The 12,866-nt window shown below is 35.8% G+C and overlaps 1 protein-coding gene across 6 annotated transcripts in view; it reads right to left on the bottom strand.

The window, feature by feature from the left end:
• Positions 1–533: 533 nt before the first annotated feature.
• LOC139135985 (uncharacterized) overlaps positions 534–12,866 on the bottom strand; it is a 127,621-nt gene continuing 115,288 nt past the window's right edge. For 5 of the 6 annotated variants that reach the window (XM_070703799.1, XM_070703800.1, XM_070703801.1 and 2 more), the window contains one exon: positions 534–2,777. In XM_070703799.1, the coding sequence (XP_070559900.1) occupies positions 2,205–2,777 (573 nt within the window). In that variant the 3' untranslated portion in view covers positions 534–2,204. The remainder of the gene's footprint in view (positions 2,778–12,866) is intronic. The other variant, XM_070703804.1, reaches the window with a different exon arrangement.

The raw sequence follows: 12,866 nt of genomic DNA, 5'->3' as shown, positions 1-12,866 counted from the left end.
CACCATATGGAATATGTTGTGTTTCATTAATTTAAACCATCTTGACCTGGTGGTGAAATATGGACTTGGCAGGAAAAGGGTTAAACGTTTTTTACTTTACATGAATAATACAAGAAATCTTAAGCCCAAATCATGAAATTTATATGGAACATAACAATCTGCTTCAACTTTTCCAAAGTACAACCCCGGTGAGAGTCTATATTCCTTTTTGAAAATGAAGGAAGGTATTCCAGTAATACGCCAGGAAGATATTTTTAACACAACTGTGATAAAGAGATTCATGCTGTCATTATATCGTATCTTACAAGAAAATGAGCCAGGTCAGTGACTATGACAACTGTCTTATGACACCAGATTTCAGTGTTGCTGTGGGAGTGAAACCTTGAGATTTAAAGTTGAACTGTATTTGATTTGGATTTATTGTCAGCTATCAAAAACAAGATTAAAGATTAAGATATTCTGGCATATGATAGTTTAAAGAGCACTATATGACTGCTACAGTGAAAGAATCAAACTCTTTCAATGCTGCAAAATGTCCTTGTAAATCTTGCTTTTAATGTGTCATCTTTAAACAGGAGTGATGTTGAAGTGATTCAAATGCTATATTTCCTAATTGACAACATATTTATCAAGTTTGCTGGCATGACATTCAGGCAAACCATAGGCATTCCCATGGGCACAAACTGCGCCCCACTTCTTGCAGACTTATTTTTGTATTTTTATGAAGCAGAGTTCATGCAATCACTTCAAAAATCTGGGTGTAAAAGGATTGCCAAGCGATTTAACAACACCCACAGATATATTGATGATCTCATCAGTTTAAACAATCCTGGTATATCCAATTATCTACACCACATCTACCCGGATGATTAAGAAATAAAAGAAACAACTGAAAGTGTGGACTCGGCATCATACCAAGACGTATTTTTTGAAATTAGACAAAATACACTATATACTAAGTTGTATGACAAAAGAGACGATTTCAATTTTGAAATCATAAACTTTCCCTTTTTGTCGAGCAATATACCATCATCTCCAGCTTATGGTGTGTATATTTCACAACTCCTTAGATACAGTAGAGCATGCAATTCATATGAAGACTTTCGAGTTAGACACAGCCTATTAGCTCAAAAGTTAGTGAGGCAAGGATTCTCAGAAAGTAGATTAGTGAAATCATTTAAGAAGTTCTACGGTAGATACGGAGATGTTGTATCAAAATATGACCTGTCTGTTTCTCGAATGATGAGTTACAGCATACCAAATTTAGACTCACAAAAGTAATTTGGTGATATCACCAAATAACAATCGATTTTTCTCTTTGGGTCAATCTTGACGGGTGCAGCTAGCTGGCAGGGTACACATACCCATTCCGGACACCTGGTACCACCACTATTTCGTGGTTCAAGATGACCCCATTGCCTTTGTCATTTTTCGATATGTTCCTTGGACCTGGTAAATTTCATAGTTACCTTGAATGATAATAATTATTGGACCTGATTTGATGTCTATTACTGCAGAACTTGCCTCAAGAAAGATCTTTCAGAACAATGATTGTTCTCAAAACCTTGCCTTGCTTTTGCCTTTGCTTTTAAGGCTTGTGTAAGGAAAGGCTGGTGGCCTACGTGATCAGTAAAAATGAGTATAAAGGTATCAGAAATTTTTATCTCTAGATTTCAGAAGAATTGGTTCATAGATTGTATGAAAAAAGAATGACCAAAGATTTGATTTATAAAAATGTACTACCTTCAATGAATCATTATTATTTTGAAAACTTGAGAGATTTGATTTAGTGTGTCTAAGATGTTATGAGAGTGTTCTCACGCAAAGCAGTTTTATAACACCCAAAGCAATCAGTTTTGCAATTTTAACATAGAGTGTTGAGCAACAGGAAAGCATTATGAAAGAATATTAGGAATATTAGGAAGGCTAAACATTCAGTTTTTCTGCCAAATGACATGTATGAAATCACTTAAATTACATTCATTATGGATTAAGTTTACATCTGCTATCAAAAACCAAAGAGTCTTATATTGCAACATTATTAACTAATCAGATCGGTTCAATTATGGGTCCATCACTCGATAGTTTAATGGTTGCTGTCAAAAGTAGATGATCTGATGGGAAATATTCTTCTGGCAACACATCATGGACAAGGTTTAGTATATCACTGTGTTGATATAATGCAATGAAAATAATAGTCACCATCACAATTGACGACGCTGTGATTTGAAGCAATGCTGGCATTTTACAGCATGGCCAGACTTTTGTGAAAAACCGACAGAATCTCCAACGGAGCGGTGCAAATTGCCTGATTCCGTGTACAATCCTGGATAGCAGAGGCAGCAGTTAATTCCCATGGACTCCATCAGTCGCTGGTTCTTGCGGTTGAGTATAAGCAAGACCTGGAGTGCAGCATACAGGAACTGTAGGGCACAGACGAAAAATATGACTGCCATGGCACGTAAGTAGAAATATGTATCTGCGCTGCATTCTTGGCATCTGGGCAGGATGCAGGAGTTTTTATTGCCACCGGTGACACAGACTCCACAGCGGCAGGAACCATGGGGACCACAGTCATGGTAGCAGGCACTGCCAGATGCACCGTAATAAGACAAATATGCAGCACTCAGCACGGCTGTAAATCTGTTCCATCTTACATGACTACTGTAAGATTCTCTGTATATCTTGCCATCTCCTGCCATAAAAGCTGCTTGCACTTGCATCCATTTCTTTGATATCAGAATTCTATCTGGTCTACTTTCAAATCCAGGTGTTGGCTGCAATGAATACAGAACAAACAAATGAATAGATTTGAGAAGGTACATGTATGTGCTTTGATAATTGATTACAAGGGGGATGGTTGTGTGTAGGTGTGTGGGTGTACATGTTGGTAGAGGGGTAAAGAAGGGAAAGCAATTGTCTGAACCCTTTAACACATCTGATGTCTATTGAAAATTTCCCTAGCAATGATATTCTCCAAGTTCTTTATGAATCACAATGATTGGGTTGTAGATTGGATTGTTAATACCAGAAAATGACAATAATATCTGTTACAGATGGCAAAAGAATTTATTTATCTGAATAAGAGTGTGCTTTGTGGAAGGAAATCTACATTCTTTCCAGTTGGTGTACATGTTAGATATACATTGAGTACAGTTGATATGTCAAAATTCATATTGTTTGATTGTGAATGTAAATTGAAACATAGATGCTTAGCTGATTGTACATCAATGCAGCAGAAATTTTCTGACTTTCAAAGCCTGGTAAAGAGTAAAACAGATTGTGAATTCAAAAATTGTTGGATTTTTTGAAAGAGAATGTACGTGATTGATGGACGTGTCATCTTGTTAGTTTCTTCAAAACCTATTCACAAATCAAGGATTCTGCTACTGACACTTGACATTTTCAACGAGGACATTTTCTGTGCTTTGACAATAGCAGGATGGCATTGAAATTCAAACAGGTCATGTATAAAAGCAACTCACTGCCATAGTTACAATAGATGTTGGTGGGTGTCAATGCATGTATAATTGAAAAAAGTGAGACTTTCTGTTGACATTAGTTGATACAAAGTATAAATTTGAATAAACTTTTATCTGCTGATATATTTCCTGACACTTTGACCCTTCCTTAAAATTTGCCATATAATCAAATTTGATGAAAGACTTTCCCTTTGATATTATGGCTGACTGATTTGGATCTTATTAATATCTTATGCATTGAAGGGAATTTTAGTTTTAAAAGCTACAGTATCATGTCCATCTTTGAAAATGTTTTAACCAAAGGCTTCATTGATACTGGATGTTGAGTGGAATGTTGCAAAATGCAGATCAATGTTGCAAAATGCAGATCTCAAAGTTATGCAAAACATGTAATCAGGTTAGGAAGTGGCCAGTTTCTTGGGTGCGGTGGATTATTTTTTGCAAATGTCAAATTGATTGATCACCCCCTTCCTTCCAACATTCAGTCATTGAAAATGACATAGTCCCCTCCTGTAATTGGGGTTTGTAAATGGAAGTGACTAAAAATTGAAGTCGATATGATGCGCATGAAAAAAGAAATACCAGTACCAAAGCCCTGTCTGTATCTGATGCCCATATTGGATTGGATTGTAAACAAGTAGACAATAGTAATAGTATAAATGGCAAAGGATTATGTCTGTTTACCAAGTTGGACAGAATTAGGTATGTCATGCCCTGGCTCTTGAAATGTCAAAATTAAACTAGTCTGCAAGAAACTTGTCCAGGCATGTCTGAGTAATGGCTCTGGACATAAAAAAGTCAGAACTCCAGATGTGAACAAAAATGCCCCCATGTTCAGAAGAGAGTTTATATAATTATAGCTATTGATACTGCTAAATGCCATTCTTGACTGGTAAATCTTTGTACGATCAACATCTGCAGCGTCATCAGATTTAGTGCAGTCATTCAGGATATAGATCTCTAGTTACAAATATTGTTTCCTTGTTTAGACAGCCTGGGCAGCTACATGCATCACAAAAGGTCATTCAATGAGTCAAGTAATAATTTATCAACAGGATGTCAATATACACTTTTACACTACTGGAAGATCAACATCTGTACCATGTTTCGTCAAATTCGATGGAGTATTGCTGGACATATTACACTAATTAGGAAAGTTCATTAAATATGCAAATTATAAATTAATTAACATGATACTGATAAACGTCTTTACACACAGTTTAAGCAATATGAGTTCAACATCTATACCAAGTTTCAACAAGTCTCATAAAGTATTTCTTGGCATATCAGCGTACATTGTAATAATGAACATTCAATAAATATACAAATATGCAATTAATTGAAAGAATATGACAATATGTCTTTGCATGCAACTACAACACTTCCAGATCAACATCTGTAGCAAGTTTCATCAAATTTTCGTGCAGTATTTCTGGACATGGCACACTACTTAGGAAAGTTAATTAAATATGCAAATTAGCAATTAATTACAAGATATTGCTAAATATTTTTCTTCACTATAACAATGCTGTGTGCTAAATATCTGTACTGTTTCATCAAATTTGCTGCAGTATGTCTAGACATATTTCCTGAATTACAGAAATTCATCAAATATGCAAATTAGCAATTAAATGACATGATCCTGCTAAATGTCTTTGCACACAGTCAAAGTTCTGGTATATAAATAGCCATGTCAGGCAATTTTTAAATATTAGGAATAGAGAATTGGAATGTACTTCAATCTACAGATCTCAGTGAGGGGAACAAAAGCCTTGAATGATCAAGATTGGATGAGTAGTTCAGGAGATACAGATTTTTAAAGTAATAAATTTTCATATTTTTTTCTGCCGTTCATTAAATGTTTTTAGTGTTTTTAATTTTAATGAAGTTTTGATGTCAATATATCAGAAATAATATATCAATAACTTTGATGAAAGCTTAAAACCTGTTGCAATATTCCTTTTGAAACCAATTGTGGCCATCCACTCTAAAAAAACTTATTCAACTACAAATTATATGCGGTCAAAATTTGAATATTATCTAATTTCACCGACCGTAAAAACAGTGCGTTCACAGAAAAACTAAGTCCATCAAATTAAATATGCAAAAATGAAATATCTTGATAATTCTCCCACATAGAGACATAGAATTTTTAATTTTTAGGTTTTCAGACATGCTGAATTCAATGAAATCATTCAAAATGACCACTGACCATATCTTATAAAGTTTCCCTGATCAGCCTTTCAGGTATGCTAATTTATGCAAATTATTACATTTCAAAAAGATTGACTGATTGTAAGTTTCCTTAATTAGCAATATATCAGCTAAATGGGTAACTACAATCATTGGTGCCAGACTAGCCGATAAAAAAACACTCATGATGTGCGATGTATGCATTCTACCACTAAATTTTTGTCTGCATTTGTAAACATTAAAAATAGCGTCAATGACACTGTAGCTCCCATCCTGGACTATTTAGTGTTTGTTCTCTGGTCAGATATTTGAACATGTGTGAAAGGGATAAAGTGCATGAAGTGAAAATACTTAAATGTAATGTACTGGAGACAGTGAAATATGTTTAATGTATTTATTCAGAATATAAAATGGAAAAAATACAGAATTAGATATATCGAATACTGTGATACAACCATTAACTCAACAAGTCATTTACAATGACATAGTCCCCACTTGTAATAGGAGTATTAGTCTTGATGGGGCAGGAAACTGTGGTCATTAATAAGGTATCACTGGAGTGTATATGTTGAGATCTATGGGCACATAGGTCTATGTCATTGTTCCCAATTTGAAACACATGAGGCATGTCTAAGTTATGGTTCTAAATCGGGAAAAAAGATCAGACCTCTAGCAGTATTGGCCAGCCAAGAAATACATATGCGCATTATAAATGAGGTACAAGATGTGACATCTTAAGGTCTAATATCCTATCAAAATTGGAGGGTATAGAACTTGTGGTTACTGAGATATGTATATATATGTATAATCAAGGTCAAAGGTCATCGAGGTCACATGACATTTTCAAAAAAAAAAATTATATTTCTAATTAATCCCTATATGCCAAAAAATCAGATCTCTAGCTCTATTCGCTTGCCCAGAATTAGATGTGTACATAATTAATGAGGTAAAGCGTGTGTTGTCATAAGGTCTCCCATCCTACTAAATACAAAGGACATAGCACTTGTGATTACTTATTTATTGACATAAACATATATTTTCGGTAAAAGGTCATCGAGGTCACATGACATTTGGTCAAAAAATTTCTCTCCTATAGTTATCCCTATATACCAAAAAATCAGACATCCAGCTCTATTGGCTTGCTCAGAATGAGATATGTGCATAATTATTGAGGTACAGTATGTGATGTCATAAGGTGTCCCATCATACCATACATGAAGGCTGTAGCTCTTGTGGTTACTGAGTTATGGACAAATATGTATATTTGATGTCAAAGGTCATTGAGGTCACGTGACATTTGGTCAAAAAAATTGTATTGCTAAGTTATCCCTATATACCTAAAATCAGACCTCTAGCTCTATTGGCTTGCTCAAAATTAGATATGCGCATAATTAATAAAGTACAATGTGTGGCATCATAAGGTGTCCAATCATACCATACATGAAGGGTGTAGCACTTGTGGTTACTGAGTTATGGACAAATATGTATATTTGAGGTCAAAGGTCACTGACGTCACGTGACATTTGGTCAAAAAAATTGTTTTGCTAAGTTATCCCTATATACCAAAAATCAGACCTCTAGCTTCTATTGGCTTGCTTAAAATTAGATATGTGCATAATTAATGAGGTACAATATGTGGCGTCATAAGGTGTCCCATCATACCATATATGAAGGGTGGTAGCACTTGTGGTTACTGAGTTATGGACAAATATGTATATTTGAGATCAAAGGTCATCAAGGTCACATGACATTTTGTCAAAATATCCGAGATATCTGCGTGAACGGATGGACTCATGGATGGACGAACAGACGGACATGACCCAATCTATAAGCCCACTGGACTTCATCCGTGGGGACTAAAAATTGTGTCACTGCATCCTTTTTGCAATATGAATACGATGAGAAACTAAATTTTTATTTTTCGTGGCCTTATACATGGGAGTCTATGGAGATCTGCCTTATACATGGGAGTCTATGGACGTGTAAACTAAAAATACGCAAATTAACCATGATTTGCCCAAATTTGGGAAAGGTCACTCCTATGCACTTCCATACCAAGTTTCAAATCAATCGGACTTGTGGTTTCAGAGAAGAAGATTTTTTGACCAAAAATGGGAGAAAATTACAAAAAAATTCATGAATAATAGCAAGTCCAAGATACTGACCCAAGATGTGCACAATCATTTCATGTCAGCCCAAAGTACTTACATGCTAATTTTTCATGTAATCTGCTCAGTGGTTATTGAGTTTTTTCAATTTTGAATGTTTTGACATTTTTTCACTTAATTTGCATAATTTTTGCAATGACAACTTCATTTGAACAAAATCTCATCTACAGCCAATCATCCATGTACACACCAAATATCAAGATGAAATGTACAGCGGTTTTGGAGTTTTTGATGTTGACGGACAGACATACAGACATACAGACATACAGACATACATACATACATACATACAGACATTTCCCTAGCCTATAAGAATAGCTTCCATTGCCATATATACATATGGCTATGGGAGCTAAAAACTAGTATTTTGTTCAGTTTATGAAAATCTACCAGTCTCAAAGCATCTTCTACAGTAAATCCTGAATCACAGTGGTTTTTCACTTTCCAAAACTATGATTAAATACTTTGTTTTTTACGCGAATATACACTCATCCAAACAGTCTACGCAGTACGCAACAGCGTACACACTGGCCTCACTCAAGTCACAATGTCGGTAGCTGCAATAATTGTAGCCCACGGGCCTTTGTTTACCGTGTTGGCTATTCAGCCCCAGCCAGTGGCTGAATAGCCAGCAACATGGCAAACAAAGACCCTTGGACCACAATTATTGCAGCTATGTCAATAGCCAACATGGCAAACAAAGGCCCATGGGCTAAAATTTTTGGAGCGGAAATGTTGATAGTGGCACTCGCGCTACCTCCTGATCACACTCAACATACTTTTCGATCAATTTCCATCGAAACCGCTCAACAAAATTTCATAAAACCTTCGAATCTTACTAAATATACACTAAATTTTGTCATCAGATAGCAGCTAATCCAAAATTTTGCTGTTTTGAGGTCGAGATTTTCAATCAAAGTTCTTCTTTCAATTTCAAACAAGTCATCGTTGATGACACAGTCCCCACTTGTTAATGGGTGCTTTGATTACAGGTCCTCAGAGAGGATAGAGTCCTCTTCATTAGGTCTGTGATAAAAATACTTTTGAATAAATTCGCTTGATACATGTCTGAGTTGTAGTTCAGGAGATGAAAAATCGTAATAAATTGGCCACATGGTGGCCATATTGGATCGAATCACAAAACAAATCAATGTGCATATGTATGACATAGGTCAATGTCCTTGTACCAAGTTTGAATAAAATTGGTTGAGATATGCCTGAGTTATGGCTCTGTACATGAAAAAATCGTAACAAAATGGCCGCATGGCGGCCATATTGGATCGTATCACAAAACAAATTGATGTGTATAGCTATGACATTGGTCAATGTCCTTGTACCAACTTTGAATAAAATCTGTAGAAACATGCCTGAGTTATGACTCTGTACATGAAAAAATCGTAATAAAATGGCCGCCTGCTGGCGGCCATATTGGATCGTATCACAAAACAAATCAATGTGCATATGTATGACATAGGTCAATGTCCTTGTACCAATTTTGAATGAAATTGGTTGAGATATGCCTGAGTTATGGCTCTGTACATGAAACAATCGTAACAAAATGGCCGCCTGGCGGCCATATTGGATTGTATCACAAAACAAATTGATGTGCATAGCTATGACATTGGTCAATGTCCTTGTACCAACTTTGAATAAAATCTGTAGAAACATGCCTGAGTTATGGCTCTGTACATGAAAAAATCGTAATAAAATGGCCGCCTGGCGGCCATATTGGATCGTATCACAAAACAAATTGACGTGCATATGTATGACATAGGTCAATGTCCTTGTACCAATTTTGAATGAAATTGGTTGAGATATGCCTGAGTTATGGCTCTGTACATGAAACAATCGTAACAAAATGGCCGCCTGGTGGCCATATTGGATCGTATCACAAAACGAATTGATGTGCATAGCTATGACATTGGTCAATATCCTTGTACCAACTTTGAATAAAATCTGTAGAAACATGCCTTGAGTTATGGCTCTGTACATGAAAAAATCGTAATAAAATGGCCGCCTGGCAGCCATATTGGATCGTATCACAAAACAAATTGATGTGCATATGTATAACATAGGTCAATGTCCTTGTACCAATTTTGAATGAAATTGGTTGAGATATGCCTGAGTTATGGCTCTGTACATGAAAAAATCGTAATAAAATGGCCGCACGGTGGCCATATTGGATTGTATCACAAAAAGAATCGACGTGCATATCTATGACACTGGTCAATGTCCTTGTACCAACTTTGAATAAAATCAGTTGAAACATGCCTGAATTATGGCTCTGTACTTGAAAAAATCGTAATAAAATGGCCGCACGGTGGCCATATTGGATTGTATCACAAAAAGAATCGACGTGCATATCTATGACACTGGTCAATGTCCTTGTACCAACTTTGAATAAAATCAGTTGAAACATGCCTGAATTATGGCTCTGTACTTGAAAAAATCGTAATAAAATGGCCGCCTGGCAGCCATATTGGATCGTATCACAAAACAAATCAACGTGCATCTGTATGACATATGAAGTAATCCTTGTACAAAGTTTGAATGAAATCGCTTCAGGCATCTCTGAGATATCTGCGTGAACGGACGGACGGACGGACGGACGCACGCACGCACAGACGCACGCACACACGCACGGACATGACCAAACCTATAAGTCCCCCCGGACAGTGTCCGTGGGGACTAACAATGATAACATGTGAGTATCGCAACATCAAGGCTACCCGGTATGACGCATTAGAGAATTATCTGTTTCCAACAAGGGGTCATACATTGAAATCAGCCCTTACATTTCAGTGGAATGTTCCATTTAAAATAGGGGTCGCAAAATCACCCTTTTCTGGCGATCCGCACAACAGAACGAAACCCAATTTTCAAGTTTTTGTAACTTTTTATTGGTTTTACTTTTTCGATTTTTTTTCTTGACAAATGAAATGAGATATCAGGAGTGAAAAAAAACATCATTTATTTAGGAGAAATATGCCTCAAAAGTTGGGACTTTTTACGTGAACTTCACTCGGCAGAACAATTTTTTGGGTTTTTGACATGGCTAATATAAACACCTGTAAGAAGTTTCATCAAATTTGAGTCCGTATTTCTTGACATTATTGGAATTACGAAAATTCATTTCAATAATGCTAATTAGCAATTAAATGACATTTTTCTACTAAATATCTTTGCACACTGTTACAGCACTGGTATATCAACATCTGGACAATGATTCATTAAATTTGAGTTGGTATTTCTTGACTTGGCACCCTAATTACAAAAATTCATCAAATATGCAAATTAGCTATTTATTGACATGATCCTGCTAAATGTCTTGGCACAAAGTTAGAGCTCTGGTATATAAACATCTGTAAGAAGTTTCATCGAATTTGAGTAAGTAATTATTGAAATACAACCAGAATTATGAAACTTCATAAAATAGGCAAATTAGCATTTTTGACACAATACTGACAAATGTGTTTTTGTGCAATTAAAGGACTGTGTGACCAACATGTGTATATATATATATATATATATATATATATATATATATATATATATATATATATATATATATATATATATATATATATATATAAAACTACAGATTACTTCAAGTACAAAGTAATAAAATCTGTTACTTAAGTTTCATGCATCCTGCAATCCTCAGATAGAAGTGAAAGGATAACTAGCTTGACACTCTTACATATATGATTGGGACGAACCATTCTATTTGTAGGTGGTGTTAAAATTCGATAAATAATATTTGTTTTGGTGGCGACAATTTGTTTAAACAGTGTAGATTTGTCAGCTTTGATAATGTGCAGCTTTTCTGATATACAATAATTACATCACTTGCTTATGTTAGAGTAGCTCGATGCTTTATCAATGATTGACCACGAAATGTCAAAGACTTGGCCCTATAAAGTTATGACACACTGACCCCCCGTCCCATTGAGCATTTAATAAACATGGTGACCCCCATCACCAAAGTCAAAAATCAGGGTGACCCCCCCACTGAATCCCCCTGAAGAAACTGACCAGTCCCTTATTGAGAAGAGTGCCTATGATTGCAAAAGTATTTAACAAGTTAGTGGAATCAACACGTATTGAGTTTTAACTTACAGCATGGCTTTAAGCATGACTGTATGCATGAGCTTGGCATGTACCAGACAGTGTGTTTATTCAGATCATCTTTGCAGGAAGAATAGTTCCCGCCTTATGCATGGACCTGAGAAAATGTCTTGTGAATGGGTTTCATATTCCAAGCATTGTTCAGTGGTCTCTGGTTTCTGCACTGCTATGACAGCAAACTGTGCTGTGAAATGAGATCTCACAGTACTTTTAATACAATACAGGTGCTAAAAGTAACCCGCTTGTTTGACATTAAGCCCCTTGTCTGTCTGTCCACACAGAGATAAGCTGATTTCATGTCTGCTGGCTTAGAGCCAACTCACAGTTTTCATCATGATAGTATTGAAACTTTAGATCATCTCTGTTCATTTAAATGGCAAAAAAGAAGCTGGCCATCACAGGTTGGCCATGATATAACAACAAACAGCAAATTGGCCATAGGGTAAGCAAAACTGCACAAAAGCAAGATTCTTAACCTTTCAGAAAATAGCCCTCAGAACAAAAAATGTGGGATATATGCCCATTTCAGCCTTTCTATAAAGACTAAAGTTATCAAAACAACTGCAAAATGTGATTTCTACCTTTGCCAGCATCCATGGCAAAGCAGGTTTGAATGTTTCTGCTCTAATGTCTCCTTGTGACTCCATTTTGATCATTTTAAAGATAATAGAGAAAGCATCACCCCTTGGAGAATAAATGCATTACTTTTGTCCAAAGCTTCATAGGCAACCTCAAATTACATACATATGCCACAATTGATGAAGAACATTTCATTGATGATATGGGGAGAGTTCTAAAGGTAAAAGCCTTGCAATAATATCTAAAGACAGCATAAGGTCACTTGCATTCTGACAAGATATTCTAAACAAATGGCCAAAGTCCCTGTAGCTACTAT

The sequence above is a fragment of the Ptychodera flava genome, chromosome 6, assembly GCF_041260155.1.
Source record: "Ptychodera flava strain L36383 chromosome 6, AS_Pfla_20210202, whole genome shotgun sequence".
Taxonomy (NCBI): Eukaryota; Metazoa; Hemichordata; class Enteropneusta; family Ptychoderidae; genus Ptychodera; species Ptychodera flava.
Note: the sequence above shows the minus strand (reverse complement) of the source record. Positions and strands in the feature narration are given on the sequence as shown.